We start from the raw sequence: 17536 nt of genomic DNA on the forward strand, positions 1-17536 counted from the left end.
CTCGTTGTGTAATAAGCAAAAATTAAAAAACGAACTGTGAATAATTTGTGTAAAACTTGTTAAAAAGGTTTTTTTGAAGTGCGGAAAGCCAATCAGCGCTTTTAAACAGTTGGCAAGCAAAAACTGAAAAAAATAAAAAAATTCCAATAAGAATAAAAGTCACATTTAACAGTCCACATTTCAATCATATGTCAAATTTTTTTTGTAAAGTTCCATTTGTTTAATTTACAAAAAATAAAAAATTTCTTATTTCTTTCAAATTTCTGTTTTCACTCACGAAATCACACCCAAACGGATAAAATAACTTTGACAAGGACTTGTTTCAATGACAGCAAAATTTGGTAAGTGGAAACAGTAATTTGAATGAAATATGAAAATTTTAATTTTTTGAAAATTAAACAAATGGAACTTTTCAAAAAAATTTGGACATATGAAACATAATTTATAATTATTATTATTATTTGACAGTGGGGGTTGTACTTTTTGAATAGTTGTCAATGTTAAATATAATGGTTATTTAAAATGTCACTTATTTGATCATTTTTTATATCAATCCATCATATTTCTCCACGATGCACTAACTCTTTCATCTTAAAGGTTCATGTATTTTTTTTTTTTTCTTTCTTTCTTTCTTTCTTTCTTTCTTTCTTTTCTTTCTTTTCTTTTTTTTTTTTTTTTTTTTTTTTTTTTTTTGTAAAATGTTAAAATTGGAAAAATAAATAATAAGAAATGTTCTTATTAGGAAAATTATATTTAACCCAGATCGAAACATCCGAGACTTTTCAAAAAGAATAACCCATTTCCTTTCCTTTAAATTAATAAATGCTCAAGCATAATTCGTAAACCATATTCGGAATTATTTATGTGTTTCCATAGGAGTGTTTTTCGAATCAAATGAAGGAAATATTATTCTTAATCAAATTCAGATACATTCATCATATCTTTTTTTTTTTTTATTATAAACAAAAAGAAAAGAAAAGAATAAAGAATAAAGAAAAAAATGAAAGAATTTTTAGAAAGAAAAGAAAGAAAATAATTTTCAATGATTTTTTCGATGTTATTCTTATTTTATTGTTATTTGAAAGTTACCCCATCTCCATCCAAAATGGTCGAAACATCTTTTGGCTTCCGTTCTCTCTTCTTTGTATTGATCTTCAGCCCCAGTTGCTCCAACCATTCCACAATCTCCTTGGTTGTTGCTCGTTAATGATCTTGTCCTGGCGAAGAAAAAGCATGAAGTTAATATTATTCACACGCCTTACCTTCCACTACTTCCTTATCTGCACGGCAACCTTGCGCATGATTTTGGTGAAAACTCTGAGTGCGTCCTTGAATCCAAATGGCATTCCCTTGAACCGAAGATTATTTCCTCTGAAATTGAAAGACCAGATAGGGAGTGAAGTCTCTGTGAACCGGGATTGAAAAGTACGCCTGAGAGAGGTCCAGTGAAGTTACCCAGTCTCCCTTCTGCATCAGCTTCTCCACCGTGAAACGATCGTCCATCTTGAAGTGAATGTCATTCAGCGCTGCGTTCAACGGTCTGCAATCTTGGATCTGTCTGAATTTTCCATTCTTTTCTGGGATAAAGAAAATATTGTTTAGACAACAAACCTGGTCCGAGCCCAATTCGGTAATAACTTCCGTCCTTTGCCCTTCTCTGATCCATTCTGCACAAGCTAGCTCCTCTTTGTTCTTTCCAATAAAACTTCTGCCTTGTCCATTCTTCCTCACTTGTAGTTCCCTAACGCTTCTGCCATTCCAAATTGATCGAACGCCATCTGTTATCACTTCTCCCACTCCTGTTTCCTCCCACGCTCGTGCAAAGGCCTGAGTCCGACCTCTTTCTTTCTCCGAAAAAAACGGGACTTCGTCGGAATAAATGGTCTCTTGGTTGAAAAGGATCTTGCTGATCGGGTTGCCTGTCTGCTTGCAGTGTGTGTTGCCTGCCCACCTGTTTGTTGTCTCCTTTGCGGTAGGTGTGAGATTCTTTTAAGTTGCTCCCTGCTAATCAGAGGGTCTTCCTTTTCTTCCTGTAATAGTCTCGCAGCTGTGAAGCCGAATTTTGCAATAATCCTCATGTGGCGAACCTCCAGGAGAGCAGCAATGACGAAGGTGATTGCGTCGCTCAGATACGGCTTATCTTCTGTCTTCGCGTCTTGTGTACACAATGCCATAGCCTTCAGTGCTGGGAGAAGACGAGCATCCACCTTCCAGGCCCCCTCGTCGAGCGCGTCTGCACACCAGCTCTTTGATCAAAATTGCGCATTGGTCCTGGATGGAATGAAAGGCAAAATGGATAGGAGCACATATTCGGAAAGTGATTGTTTGCAATTAATAGAATTTTTTGTGTAATTAAAATAAAAAGTTGGAGGTTTTGTTTACGAAAACTGAATTTCAGGCTCAAAACCGGAGCACAATAAACTTGAAGCAAGAGGTTTTTATTTCGAACTTTGTTGAATGGAAATTTGCAATAATCGATGTTGTTGATGTGTGTGATAATAATAAACTTCATAACATTTTTCTGAGTGTTGATAATATAATGGTTTTTCTTCATTATCCATAATATTTTCGTTCATTAGAAAAAAGGATGAAAATAATTTTTGAAGTTAAAGTTTCATTTCAAGGAAAAAAAGATGTGCTTAATAACAGCGGAATCACTTTTCAAAGAAACTGAAAGTTATTCTGTTCAAACATTCAAACATTAATTATATGACAGAAAAAATATCATTCCAAAAAAATTATTTTTTATCAAAAATATGAATAAGTTGGAAATTAAATAGATATTAAATAGCTTTGTTAGAGATTTTGAAAGTTTTCATGCAAAGAAAAAGAATTGATACACATAAAACAAAATTCAACAAATAGAATGTCTTATTTTTCACCGTATTATTATTATTGCTTTTATAAAAATTCACCATTCAATGCAGAAAATGATTTTTTTGAAAAAAAAATTACAGATTCAAATTTATAATAAACATTTTTCGAAGTTAATTTTTGCTAAAATCAATTAATTAATTTGAATAAAAAGGTTCTAATCAGTTGAATGCAACATACACATATACAAGAAAGACGCAATAATAAATATGAATACAGATTAATTATTTTTTGAAACATGAAAAAACAATTAAAATTATAACGCCCCTAATAAAATTTATTGAACAAAAAATAACACCCTTATTATTTTATCAAAATCAAAATTCTGTTGTTAATTGGGATAAATGCTAGAAGCACATCATAATAAAACATCTTACACACAAATTAAATCAGATAATAAAAAGATAAACGAAGAAAAGCTGAATGAACACAAAAATTCGGGTTTAAAATTTGATCTGTTATGAAGAAGATTGAGACATTTTGTTTCTAATTTAGAATTTTTCTATCTTAAAGTTGCACAAGAAAAAATACAAGAACTGACTGTGGATAAATTATTTAGTGATTTTTTGCAATGTGTATTGGGATTTAATTGGGAACAAACGCTGAATCTTCTTCACAGAAGATCAATTGAAACTGAATTAAAATGTAGTGCTATCATTTCTAAAGGAGAAAAAGTATTTAAATGTAATACATGCGGAACACGTATGAAATATTTTTCAAATCAATGAATTTTTCATGCATCCAAATGATAAAAATGTCCAGAACCTGGTTCATGCATGTGCGAAGCTTGCTTTGAGCCAAATAAACATATAGGCCACGATTATCATATGGTGTGCGATATTCAAAAACATTCCTTTTCTTATTGATTTTTTTTGTTATACAATAATTTTTAGAGAAATACTTCAGTAGGAACTTGCGATTGCGGTGATCCAGGACAATGGAAGGAAAGCGGATGGTGCAGTAGACATACCCACAATAAAAACCATCCAACAGATCCACTATCATTTTTTAGCGAAGTGGGAGCGAACAAGGATGATTTTTTATCTCTTGTTGATGGAATACTGATGTATCTTGATGCAGCCGTAACTAAAGTCAGATATAAAGCAACACGATTTCTTCAAGCATCATCGCTCGCAAATCACCTAAAGAATATTATTGTGATGAAAAAGAAAATTAAGAAAATGAAACATAATACAAACCAGGATTCTTCTAAAGGCAAAATAAATAAATTATCAACTATATGCGATGAAGAGGACAAGGAAGAAAATGGAAACACTGAAGAAGCTATCGAATTAATCACAAAATCATTCTTTGAGCGTGCTTTTTGTGAATTGGAGGATGCTGTGAATGAAAACATGCCTGTGTGCCGTGTACCAATTGAAAACGAGGCTTCAGCAGCAGTCACATTTAAAGGCAAACAGTTTGATCAACTTTGCGATGCAGAGATGCTCCTCTTCTGCTATCATGCTGAATATGAGTGGAGGATGTTCGTCAACAGTCAGATAGAGAACAGCCTGCCATCTTCAGGTGCTTCAACACATTTCCTAAAAAATGCCAAAAGCAATGCTCCATTTGCTGATGTTGGCGATCACACTTTAAGCTTCCCTTTGACAATTCTTCCGTTGAATGTTCATCTCAATTCGCCTCAAACAATCTCTCGAGCTGAGTCATTTCTGAAAGCAAATGAAGTGTCAAGTGGAAGCATGTCCTCTTCTGCTTCTCCATCTGCTATCTCTTTTCTTTCAGACAGCTCAAGGCAGACTTCTCCAGCGCACGACTTTAAATCAAAGAAGCAATGCTCCATGGCAGAATTGTCTTCTGCTGATATCGATGCGTCGTTGCTGTGGATGAGCAAGCTTTCTTTCATCGACTGGATTTCTTCAGGAACACCAGCACTGGCCTTCGAATCACCCCGCTCGCTTTTCTTGCCTTTTGCTGAGGAGAAAGACGAATTGCCTTCAACTGCATCATCTTCCTCTTCCTCTACTTCTTCTTCTTCCTCTTCTTCCTCTGCAAAACATCCGTACATCTACATCCCTTCCTCCACCATGTTTAATCACCTCTTCCTTTTCTCATGCTCAACACACTATTTATGCTGCATTTTCAGAAGTCTTGAGCGTTATGTTAAGACGCTCTATTGTCAAGTGTCAGAATATCAGCAAAAGATTATTCCACTTCTGATTTCCTTTTTGTCTCAGCTGATAAAACGCGGCGGAAGCAGCATAAGAAATGCTGTTGCGATCAATTTGATGAAGGAAAAAGCAGAAGTCGTCATTGGATTGGCTGGCGAGAACGAAGCAGAATTCACAGAAACAGCTGAAATGAGAGGAAAAGAAGGCAAATGTGAAGCAGCTGCTGATGCTCCTATTGAACCAGAAGCCCTCAGACGATTTTTGGAGTATTTTCGAAGTTCAGTGAATCTGATAATAACTGGATCGATGCACTTAAGCGATCCGAAGGACAGTTTTGCATGTGAAAGCAGCTCTGATAGAAACAGCATAGAACCAGAAGCTAAAACAGCAGAATCCTCTGCATCAGCTTCATCATCATCTTCTTCTTCAACTTCATCTTCTTCTTCACCCCTTCCTTTCTACCAGACACGCCTTTATACTCTCATCAGCAATATGCGTATAATCCCAGTGAAGTTGCTGATGGAGATGCTCATTCAGATGACATTCAGCAAAGAACTGAGAAACCTTCTGCAGCAATGCTGGAGGAACGCCATGCAAGTCTTTGTCCCAACAAACCTTCCCTTCGACGACATTTTGGAGAGCAGGAAAATTCGCTATTCACTCGTCCCGCTTCAGAAAGGCGTAAAAGACGATGAATCTGTTTCTTTGGGTGCTGAGTGCAAGCTGCTAAAGAACATTGGTCGTTCTTCAATGGAGCATCGATTAGGCAATGATTCAAATATTGACAGCAGCAATAAAGAAGGAAAAGGCGATAAAGAAATCAAAATGACAAGCGAGCTTGTTGAGATCAAAGAAGTTGAACGCATCGAAAGTGCAGAAAGCGAAGAGGAATCAGACAAAAGCTTTGAAGATGCCACAGACAGCGACGCCAATGATGGCAATCAAACATCTGAAGCTGTCATAGACATCTCAAAAGCAAAAAAGTCGAAGCATAATCTTCCGAAGACATCTTCTGTTGTCTCCATCCCTTCCTGGCACGACGTCACAAACGTGTCCATCCAGGTGCGCGCCTTCGAAAGCTCCCAGATGATCAGCGAGGAAGCTGTGAATGCGATGGGCATCTCTCTCATCCAGCACGCCAGCGCTGCCGTCTCGTGCCCGTCCTTGCTGCACAGCTGCAGCAACATCTGGCGCCTGAACTACGCTGGCAGCAACTACGAAATGAAGGAACAGGAGCTGGCGCTCCGCAGAGAGTGCAAGTTGGCCCAGCGGCACCGCATTGAAGATGTCCTCAAGGCACACACGAAACACGAAGCAGAGCAAGACGCTGCTTGCTGCGGTGCAGGACACACTCAGCTTTGCCCTCCAATCCCCATCAGCAGAGACGAGGCTGTGATGAATGTGCAGCTGATGAACAGGTTCACCCAGTTCTTCGATTTCATGTGCTCAATTATGACAAACATCTGCCACAGTTTCGATGAAAAGAACAGTTCCGTGTGTCTCATCAAAGGCTTAAAAGAGCTGCCTTTTTATTTAAGACAGTTGGAGGAGAAGTACACGCAGATGCAAAAGGCATTCGATTGCAACTGGTTTGACAGATCAGGCGATCTGTCTTCTCTTCTTCATCCTTCTTTCCCCATCTGTGGCGCTGTTACAGAGAATATTCGGCCTGCCCTGTTCACTTTTCCGTTGACGAGCACACAGCCATCTCTTTCCCTAAGACAATGTGTTGGACTTTCCGGACTCGATGACAGCAGCATTGCTTCAAGTTCAGATATCATCAGCATCAGACATTTGTCCGATACACACAACAATAATCTGACAATAGCATGTTGCAACGAAGGCGCACATACAAAGCTCTGTGCTCTTTCATCTTCGTCTTTGTCAATCGGCAACAAGACCTGTCAATTTCCATATCCTTCTTCCGAGACTTCGCTCATCATCCACTTATTGTCTCTGTATTTTGCCAGCACGAATGCCTTCCCTGCAATCCGCATCTGCGCCTCGCAGCCCTTTTTGGACGATCCGGCGCCCACAGAAGATTTGGAGGCGGTTCGCTGCTTCTCCAACACGTTGAGCACTTTGTTCTATCTGATCACTGCTTCCTCGCCTGACCGCAGTTTGGTGCCAGCTTTGAAGAAGCAGCTGGCAATCTCTGAGAACAGCTCTGCTTCTACTACTACTACTTCTGCTTCTGCTTCTGTTTCTGTTTCTGGAATTGGTTCCCTTCCGTCGCCTGACTCAGCATCACAAGGCGATTACGTGTCGAATCGATGGGTTGTTCCCTTCAACAAAGAGACGCTTGAGTTAGTGACAACTTCTCCTGCTGCAAACGTTCTCTCTCTCTTCCTCTCCATGCTGCGTGCACACGAGCTGTCACCATCTGTGTATAGCTCCCTCCTTCCGTTCCGGCCAAGCCATCTCTGCGCTGACTGCGCTGACTGCGCTGACTGCACTGACTGCACTGACTCAAAACAGAGCTCAGTTCCGATTGAGCTGCTGTCGGCTCCGCTTGCTGCTGACTTGGAGCTGTGTGAGTTTCCGCTGCCTGTCTTGTTGGCATACAAGTCTTCACAAGCAAAAGAAGTCACAGAGAAATACTTCAGCGACCTGAGCACCATTGAGAACGACGAAAGCATCCGCAAAACAGATTCTCACAAGCTGATTGAGCAGATCGACGAACTCATCTTTAGAAAAATCAGCGAATCAGAAAAAATCATCCAGAAGATGTATGCAGATGCTATGACACTGGACAGGCTTCACGTCCCTCTTCCATTCAGCTCAAAGAAAGACAAGTGCCATTGTGGATGCGAAAGTGAAGGCGAAGACGAATCTGAAGACTGCTCTTCTAGTTCTTCAAAAAGCAGACGCGGTCCGCTGAGCAGCCTGCCAATCACCACACACACTGAGCATCTCGAACTGTTCCTGAAGGCACTTGCAATGAGACGGATGCATTTTGACCTGCCGTCTTCTGAGTCGCCAACTTTCGTGCTTGGCATCGCTGATGCAGCACGCGCTCTTGTTCTCACAACACCCACAATCAGATACAGCCCAAAGGTGGCAAAGGAAGCTCGTGTTGACGTGAGCAAGCGGGCAGGCAACGGAGCCAGCAGAGCAAACAACACAAAATGCAGTTGTGCAGATCATTCTGTGCTGTACAGAGAGCAGACACTTCGAACAGTAACTCCAGTGCTCGAGTCGATTGTGCAGCCAGAGGATGCCGTTCTCATTGCGCAGAGGCCGCTGCTTGTGCAGATGTGGTTTGCGCAGATGTGTTCAGGCATGTGGCAGCGCAGCGACAACGGATTCATAATTGAGTTGTTTCTGTTTCGCCACAACTACTCGTGGTTCAACTGGGCAGACGGAGATTTGATGGCGCTGCAAACAGCGGTCTGCAGTGCTGGATGGGATGTGCTTTTTGCGTTTGCCCTTTCGCTTTGGGAACTGGACTTCTTCTTCTTGACGCCATGGATGCTGGATAACAAGTGGAAGGTTGGTGGAGATGAAGGGGAAGAAAATGAGAACTCACGAATGACAGCTTCTTCTTCTTCTTCTTCTTCTTCTTCTTCGTCATCGTCATCATCATCGTCTTCATCTTTAATTGCATCAAAACATCTTCCCAAGCACATTGAGCGTGTTGGAGTGGAGTGGCACATATCTCTCGATAAAACCATCCAATATGTCACTCAGTTTGTTTCCCTGTTGCTGTGCATCGTTGCAGACAAGACGTCCCACAGATATATTTCACCTGATTTATCCTTCCCAGTCCATTCCATCCAGCGAAAGCTGACCAACGAGATCTTACTCCACAAGAGCGATGGGACGCTGCAGATCAATCTGAACAGCACTGAAATCCCTTCAAGCGGCACACCAACAGCAGAGCTATCTTCCGTAGCAAATGCCATTAAGATGCATTCGAGGCTGTTTGGCTCGCCGTTCGAGTACCCGGACAACTTTGACGAAGACTTGGAGCGCCATCTGTCAACACCCACGGAGCTGCCGGAGAAATTCTCGCACTTGTCGTCTGGCACCATTCCGCGCAACATCACCGGCTTTGGCATGGCGCTGACGCTGATCAACATTTTTGAGCATGGGGAATACACATTGTCTGAGTTTGACCAAGAGCTGCCTTTTGAGCTGAGTCTGCATCCGCAGCTGAAGGACTGTCTGAACGAGCTGTGCGAGATGAAGGCGAAAGAGGACGATACAGACGTTGTCCGCTCTTCCTTCAACATCGCATCCAGCCGAAGAGGCGCAAAGGGGGCTATCATCGGATCAGGGAGTGGGACAAGGAAGCTTGGGCTGAAGGAGGAGAAGCTTATGCTGGCTGAGCCGTTCCAGCTGAAGGCAGGGCCAGAATTCAAAAACGTGCTTATGGAAAAATTGAAGTCAGCCACCGAGTTTGGGCAGAGGAAAGTACAAGCCCCCTTCCCAGTGTATCGGCGTGTCATTGTCAAAAAACGAGACAACCGCAAATTCATTCGATTGTCATCGTTATCAGGAACAGTACAATATTCCACTGCCACTGCCACTGCCACTTCCTCTTCTTCCTCTGTTTTTGCTTTTGCCTCTGCCTCTGCCTCTGCTTCTTCTGCTTCTTCTGCTTCTGCTTCTTCAGCCTCTTCATCTTCCAAAGCAGAATCAGACAACACCTCTCTGATTGTCACGATTCCTCTGTCGTTCTATCCGCCTCTCCTTCCAGCTGTTCCTGGAGCGCCTTATCTGCATGCCCCACACCCGTCCTTGGCCCATCTGCACGACGTGTGCACATCTCGTGCTGTGCTCGGGATGGTCTGGTTTGTCTTGCACTGCTTCCTCCACAAGGACGCTGAGGTCAAAAGAGACGCTCGAAGGAAAGCTGAGAAGGAGTCGGCGAAGATGGAGGAAGATTTTGAAGTGAAAGGGAAGAAAGAAGAGGAAAAGTTGGAGGAAAGAGGAAAAAAAGGAGAAGGAGAAGGAGAAGAGCAAGAGCAATCAGAAGAAGAAGACGATCCAATGAGAGAGCAAATGATTGCAAGATTTTTGGCTTTGGTTAGAGGCGGACAACCGACTGATCGTGCCGAATTGTTCAGAACACTCGAAATGATCAGGAAAAAGCCCAAGCTGGCTGAAGGCAGCGTGTCATCGCTGGACAGTCTTCCGCCAATAGACTTCTCTGACCTTTCGATTGAAGATATTCTGATGATTGTTCTGAGGCTCCTCGATGCCACACTCTGCTTCAGTGCAGCATGGCGCATTGAAGAGAAAGTAGTTTCAAGCGCTTCCTCAAGCTCAATGGCCGATGCAGCAGGTGGGTCAGCAGCTGAGCCTGGAAGCACAGTGCTGCTTCTCCAGCAGCCAGAGCTGAGCAGAGACGCGTCTCATCCGCTTTGTCTGCCGTGTGCAGCAGATGCAACATTCATCGATGCACTCTTCACAGAAGTGGACTGCGGATGCGGAAGTTGCGCCAATAAAGAAGGAGATAAAGCTAAAGCTAAAGCAAATGCACATGAACACGCACAACTCATGAATAACTCAAAGAGCATCGCTTCGATGCTTTTCGAGATTCTCTCGAAGACACCACAGTTTTCGCAGAAGGCTATCAGAGAAGGTGCAACAGGATCTTCTTCCTCGGCTTCGTCTTCAAGCGCAGGAAATAACGACACAGAAGATTTGATTACTTTTTCGTCGCATGTGATTGTGCCGCTTCTGTCGCGGATGCTTCAGCGCCTTCGGTTTGTTTCGTGGCTCCACTTCTGCGATGACGAAGAAGAGAGGCAGAGAAACATGGAGAAGATCGGAGTTCAGTTTGAGGACGATGAAATGAAGGAGAACTCTGAGGGCATAGCAGAATCAGAAGACATAGATGCAGAAGAAGAGAAGAAGCGCCTGAAGAAGAAGAGGGATGCGATGGAAGCGAGGAAAAGGATTATGGAGGCGGCGCGAAAGCAACAAGAGAAAGCTATGAAGGCATTTTCAATGGAAGATAAGGAGAAAGGCTCAAAGGATGAAGACAAACCGGAGGGAAAACATGTCCCCGACGAGATGGATATTTGCTCAGACAGTTCTGAGGATGAAGCACGAATGGAAGTAGAAGGAGCAGAGGCAGAGAAGAAAGAAGGAAAAGGAGAAGAGAAAGAGGAAGAAGGCTCCAAAGCAGAAACTAGGCAGAATGAAATTGATAATCAACTTCGCAGCTTTTCCAATGAGATTGAATCCTTAGAAAAGCTGGTAGAGAAGATTGAAGAAACATCGAAACAGGTTTGGAAAGCAGAAGTTGACGAGGAGACAGAACACATCTGCATCCACTGCCACGAGCCAATAAAAGCGAGCGAGGCAGCTGGGTATGTTGGGAACATAACCTGCACGAACAATCTGCAAGTGCTCAACTCATCTGCCATCTTCCATCTCAGAGACGAGGAAAAAGCATTCCACAGACACTGCAACTCCGGGGATTGTTTGTGTGCTGAGCAGGATGCATCGGCTTCATCAGCATCTGGTGAATCTTTATCATCATTGCAACAAAGTAACCAGAGGTTTTATTGGGAAGATGACTTGACAGTCATTCAAAAGCAGCAAAACATTCAGACAGGAAGCATATCAAGTCGGTGTCAGTCTCATTGTTGCGAAGCATCTTCGCTTCAGGAGCTTCCAATAGACCCAGAATTGTGCTTCACAACAGCAGAAATACAGCCACCAGATCACAGCGAAGGATCTGAAGTACCGCTGAAGCCCTTATGCACAACGCCATTACATTACAACACAGAGTATTCGCTTATTGCCAAAACAATCGACAAAAAACTTGCAGAGTCAGGCGCCTTCCCAGGAAGACTGATAGCGAGTGCTATTATGATCCCAGAAGTGTTTAAGAACAACATGGGAACTTCATCTGAAAAACTAGAAATTGATTTTCAAAAATCAATTGAAGAAAGAGAAGAGAAACTTGTTGCAGCGAGAAAACTGAAGCAAGAAATGGACGATCGATATGAGAAGGGAAAGGATTTGAAGATAAAAGCAAACGAAGATCTGTACGAAGAGGGAGAAGAGAACTGGCTATTTGGAGAAAAGGAGCACGAGAAATCAGCGAAAGAGGATGGAACAGCATCCTCTTCGATCTCCTCTGAAAGGAGCTCTGAAGCTTCATCATCTTCAGAGCCTTCTGAGGAACTTGACGTTGACTATGCCTCGATGCAGCGGAGGATCCCATTGTTTCCTCCACCCGAAGGGCCGCTTCTTGGAAGGCACCATTCAGAAGGGGAATATGCATTCTGGAAGAAAAAGGCTGAGCAGCGGAAGGCAATCCAAAACAAGTGGCTTCAGAGCGAAGCGAGAAACACACCAAGTGAAAAGACGATCGGCAAGTCTTTGTCTTCGTCTTTGCCCACTGAAAAGCATTCTCATTCACCTTCACATTCACATTCACCACTGCGCGAAATGGATGTGAGTGCAAAGGCTTTGATGGAGCCACCCCCAATTATTCTGGGATCAACCTCAGATATGTGGGGAGAAGATGCACCAGCTCCATACGAGATATTGGAAGGAGGACTGAGTTATAACCACTTGACATCCGGAGCATCTGTTCCGTATTCTTACGAAGACGATGAGTTGAAGCTGGCTTCTGAGATATACTCGCTTAGAAATGAGATGCCTCGTTCTGCTGTTCGCAAGGCACCTCCAAAGATGCGTCCGTTTTGCAAAAAGAACAACTATTTTGTGCAGACATGTGGACACACCATCCACCTTGTGTGCTTTGCGCGGCTTATGATGAATTTGAATTATGAAGAAAATCCAAAGTTGAATGAAGATATTTTCTTGTTTCTCTGCCCTTTGTGCAAAAAATTAGGCAACACGCTGCTTCCCATGGTCCCAGCAGCGGAGTTGACATCAACCAAGCAAAGAGACCCGAAGAAGAACCACGCATTCGAAAAGGCAGTTAACAAGATGGTTATGCTATCGACTAAATTTAAGCAACACATTTCAAAAGCTGAAGAGTTAAGGCTCATTTTATCAAAAAAAGCAAGCGATGAAGCACTTTCAGAGTTTAATCAATTGCTTGACAGATACGACAACATTGAATCCAACGAGATCGTAAACAATATTGTGTCGATGTATACTGTTGAAAGGCAGAAACAAGGAATTCTTGAGACTTCCGCACAAATAATTGCATTGACGGACAAAAACACTATCACACCAGATTCCAGCGAGGAGTCTATACATTCTCTTCCTTCACTGGCAAACTCCACAATCATTGAAAGTGTGGAGCGCTCTGTTGGGCTCTTTTTCAACGCCTTTTTCGATTGCACTCGTTTCTTCAGATCGTTCTCAGCCAAGTCAATCAAGGCATTACACCAGAAAATTGTAAGAAGCGTTCAACAGTTACCAGAAGAACAACGTCCTCAGTATCCGACAGAGGAAGAGCTGGCGCTTGAGATTCTGCAGAACAAATATTGTGTAACTGGAATAAAGGCTGCGTCTCTCACGAAGCTGGCTTTTCCTGAATTGTGGTGTAACATTGTTGCCGATGCATGCGTCCGAGAGGATGGTACAGTTCCATGGGGGGATAATATTCCTTTTAACGCAGACGACGAGCTGATTCAGCGATCTTTCGTGAGGAATATACGCAGCAATAAGGCTTTATATCCCACCAATTCTTTCCGTGATGTTGCACCAGAAAAAATTTTAGCTGAATTTTCTAAAAAAATTAGCGTCAGTATTACGGCCGAGGTTATAAATCACATTGCTAGTTCTCTAGAAAGACAAATTGCTGCTGACCAATCGAAAGATTCAGGCGATCCCGAGGAAAAGAAGGAAAGAAAAGAGAAGATGATGCGAGCTGTTGCATTGGTTGCCATAAGCATAGTGCAGCATCTTGATTTTTTGCGAGTGGATCCTCTGAGAGAGTTTGCAGATTCTACAAAGAAAACAGCTTCTTCAAAGATGAAACGGTTTTCTGCACTGGAACAAGCATTGCTTTCAATTGATGATGCAATGTCTTCGACTGCTGCCTTGGGTGAATATGAAAAGGAAAAGGCTTCAATTGCTCTTCTACAGAAGGCTATCAATAAAAGTCCCAGAACCGGAATTATTTTGATGAGATGCATGGAGCTGCTCGACGTTTTATCTCAGACCTATCCAAGTTTGAAGGATAAAGCACCAATTGCATCAAAATCTAATCCACTTGCATATTCTCAGTTGGATGAAATGGCATCTTCTTCCACAACTCGATCAATTGATGCAACTTCAGAGTCGCATACATCGGAATCAATTGATTCTAGCTTTTCAGCTCAACAGGCGCTGATAACAGACTACAGCGCAATGAACAATGAAAAGCATAAATCTTCGTTGACATATCCGTTTATGGTTGATTTCGAAGACCGGATGATATCAACTGGGATGCCTCTTCTGGATGTGCTTGTTCACACCATCGCTTCAATTGAGTGGGGTTTGCGACCGCTGCCCCTTCCTGGAGGTGAGTGCTTGAACAATGTGCTTTCTGGCGCATCGCCATTGCAGCATCCGTCAAACAGCTCTGACTCATTGAACCAATTTCCGCCTCTTTCTTCGAATCCTTCTTTTGCAAGCAGCATTCAGCTATTATCATCTCAGCCGTCGTCCTCTGTCCCATGCGCAACACGGCCATTTGCATTGAGCTCGAAGCAAATTCTGGCCATTGGCAGCATTTTCCGTTCGTTGTGTGTGACTGCCATTACGCAAGCATCATCAACTCGTCTTTTAACTCCTCTTGACTCTAAGCTTTCGTTCATTCACAAACACCTGCAAAGAATAAATGCATTGTTTGATCAGGATTCCATTCCATTGGACTTCGACAATTTGATGATGATTGAAAATTGCTCCTCAGATGTGTTTAATGAACTCTTTGGATTCTCTCTGGAGAACTTTAGAGAAGTCTTCAGAACTGACGAAAGAACAACTATGGATGGAATTGAAAAGGCTGTGAAAAATGAATTCAATGCCATGCAATATGTATCAAAATTATTTGATCTTTTTGTTGCTCTTCGAGCTGAAGGCATGAGCTGGGCATCAATAACAGCGTTGTTTGATACAGCGCATCTTGAGCAAGAGCGCGGTACATCCGAATCATCTAGCCAAGCTGAATCAAATGATCAGTTCTCACAATACCATAAATTCGTATCTTCTGTTCAACAGACATTTTCATTTTTCCGTTCATATGTCGGAAGCGACCTTTTGTATTTGTTTGTGCATATTCTTCTTTTGGCACTTGCTCAGCCTCAGTCAGCATTGTTTGAGGGACTTCCGTTCCATAAGACCGTGCTCGATTCAGAAAAGCCAGCGTATTGCTTCAATGCAATCACCCCTTCGATATTCGTGTCGTGTCTGCAACTTGTTCTGAGTCTTCTTCCTTTCTCTTCTTTTGACGAAGTTGTTTCGCAATCAGCATCTGATTCTGCTTCAAAAGCAACATCCAAATGCACCAAAGAGATTGCTTACAATGTTGCATTTGAGTGGTTGATGATCCATCCGGACTATCCGTTTGCTGTTTCATCATGGTTTGACCCACGCAATGTTGCCTTTATGAAAATGGCATTTCTTCGGAGAGCCTTTCTCCTTTTCATGGCAATCTTTGGTCCACAAACAGATGAAAATACCACTTCATCATCGGAATTTTCATTTGCAAATATTTCCACTGAAAAGCCAGACGAAGCCGTTGCTAACTTCATAAGCTACTTCTCATCACTGATATCATCTCCATTATATTCTCCAGATAAAAGGAACCTTAACGAAATTTCTTCAACCCTGCAAAATAAAGAATACTCGGAAAGCACTTCTGCTCCTTCTGAACATGACCGCTCTCCACAAGCAGCTACTAATGAAGAAGACAAAAGCATTTTTGACAGTGAGCAAAAGGAAGTGGCTTCTATTTATCTTTGCGACCTTGAGGAACTTCCAGTCTATCCTACCCCAACCGAGGAGCAGCTCATGTCTTTCTTCGTTAATGTTTCACTCCTCTCCGTCTCAAAGCGACCAATAGCTTTTATTCCTCGCAACTCATTGTTGATCCGTCAACCTTCAGTTCTCCTTCCTCGTTTGGTATCGCTGCCTCTCTCCTTCTTTAATCTGCGCTCGTTCAATCAATCAGCAAAATGCACTACTTGCAAATGTCCTTGCTCAACTCTTGGAATTTGCTTAAGCTGCGGATCGCTGTTGTGCTTTTCAAAAGAATGTTGCAGCAAAGTTATGCCTTATTTTAACGCTGATTCAAGATTCAGTTGCATCTATCAAAGAAGTCTAAAGATGAGCGAAGAGATTACACATTCAATGAATTGTTGCGGCTTTTCTGTTGTTATACCTTCAACTTCGTTGTCCACAATAGAATTTATATTCTCTTTGAATTATACTGCATTGTTTAGGTATGTAATCCCATGAACAATCTTTTTTTCCCACACATTTAATTCTCTAAATAATGATTTATTTATTGTTATTTAATTAGATGCGGACTTTATCTTGATGGCAATGGCGAAGAGGATATTGGATGGAAACGAGGAAGGCCTTTGTATTTGTCCATACCAAGGTTTGCAAATTTTTTCCTTTGTGCTTATGACCAAAGAAATTTGTTTGCAAACTCATTCTTTTAAACCAAACCAAAATAAAAACACTTTCACATTTGTAAACATAAAAATATTCAACAGATATGCCCAGTTATTGCAGATGATTTGCGAGCATCCGTTCAGCTTTGACTATTAATCAGCACAGAAGGGAATTGCAGATTTAGGAGACTTCACTGAAGTCATTTTTTGAAGTTAATTGCTTTGTCAATTACTATTTTTTTAAATTCATTTACTCTATATAAAGAAAGAAATTCTAATAAGAAGTTATTAATGTTATATTCGCTCAACCAAAATCTGAGCGCCTAAAACATCAATTTAAAGGAAACTTTAAAAAAATATTATGCTAACCAAACCACAAAAAGAAGATAGTTAAAATGAAATGAAAAGAGAGAGAGAAATCGAGTCCCAAAAGCAAAATAATTGCGCAAAATCATTATAAAAAAAAAAGAAAGATAGATAGAGAGGGAGAAGTATCATTACTAAAAAAGAAAAAATAAATAAATAAAAAAGAAAGAAAGAAAGAAAGAAAGAAAGAAAGAAAAAGTAATAAAATAAAATAAAATATTTTTTTTTGAATTGTTAAGAAAAGTCTTGAACTCAAAAATCAAGACTTTTCCGCACTACTTGGAAACAGCTTTCTGGGCGGCCTAGGTCTGCGCGATCTTCTTCTATTATTGATATATCTTTGGTGTCTCTCTTCTGGACTGATACTTTTGCATTGTTGTATAATGCTGAAATTAAACGTCTGAAACTGCCAGTAATTCTGAAAATTTCCAAATGGGTTGTAATAGATTTCATTAAAATGGGGATGTGTAGAAATGGTTTGCTTACGGTTAGAAACAGGCGCTTTTTGAGAACCTATGAGGTATGGGTCTGGTTGTTTTTTACCGAAAACACCATCCGCTTCGTATTTTCTTTGAGAGTCTGATGGTTCTGAGCTTTTTGTTAAAACCAGATCCGTTG

General features: G+C 41.5%; 2 protein-coding genes across 2 annotated transcripts; one reads left to right on the plus strand and one right to left on the minus strand.

The window, feature by feature from the left end:
* Positions 1-1784: 1784 nt before the first annotated feature.
* MONOS_9305 (uncharacterized protein) lies at positions 1785-2174 on the minus strand (the record flags this gene model as incomplete). The annotated part of the gene is made up of 1 exon (XM_067879792.1): positions 1785-2174. The coding sequence occupies one exon, from the start codon at positions 2172-2174 to the stop codon at positions 1785-1787; it is 390 nt and encodes a 129-aa protein (XP_067734609.1).
* A 1002-nt stretch (positions 2175-3176) lies between these two features.
* On the plus strand, positions 3177-16709 carry MONOS_9306 (putative E3 ubiquitin-protein ligase UBR1; the record flags this gene model as incomplete). Its single annotated transcript, XM_067879793.1, has 6 exons — positions 3177-3315; positions 3370-3576; positions 3637-3704; positions 3768-16375; positions 16456-16536; positions 16655-16709. The coding sequence occupies exons 1-6, from the start codon at positions 3219-3221 to the stop codon at positions 16707-16709; spliced, it is 13116 nt and encodes a 4371-aa protein (XP_067734610.1). The 5' UTR covers positions 3177-3218.
* Positions 16710-17536: the final 827 nt, after the last annotated feature.

Source organism: Monocercomonoides exilis (assembly GCF_001643675.1).
Source record: "Monocercomonoides exilis strain PA203 chromosome Unknown scaffold4-2303458, whole genome shotgun sequence".
NCBI classification, from domain to species: Eukaryota; Preaxostyla; order Oxymonadida; family Polymastigidae; genus Monocercomonoides; species Monocercomonoides exilis.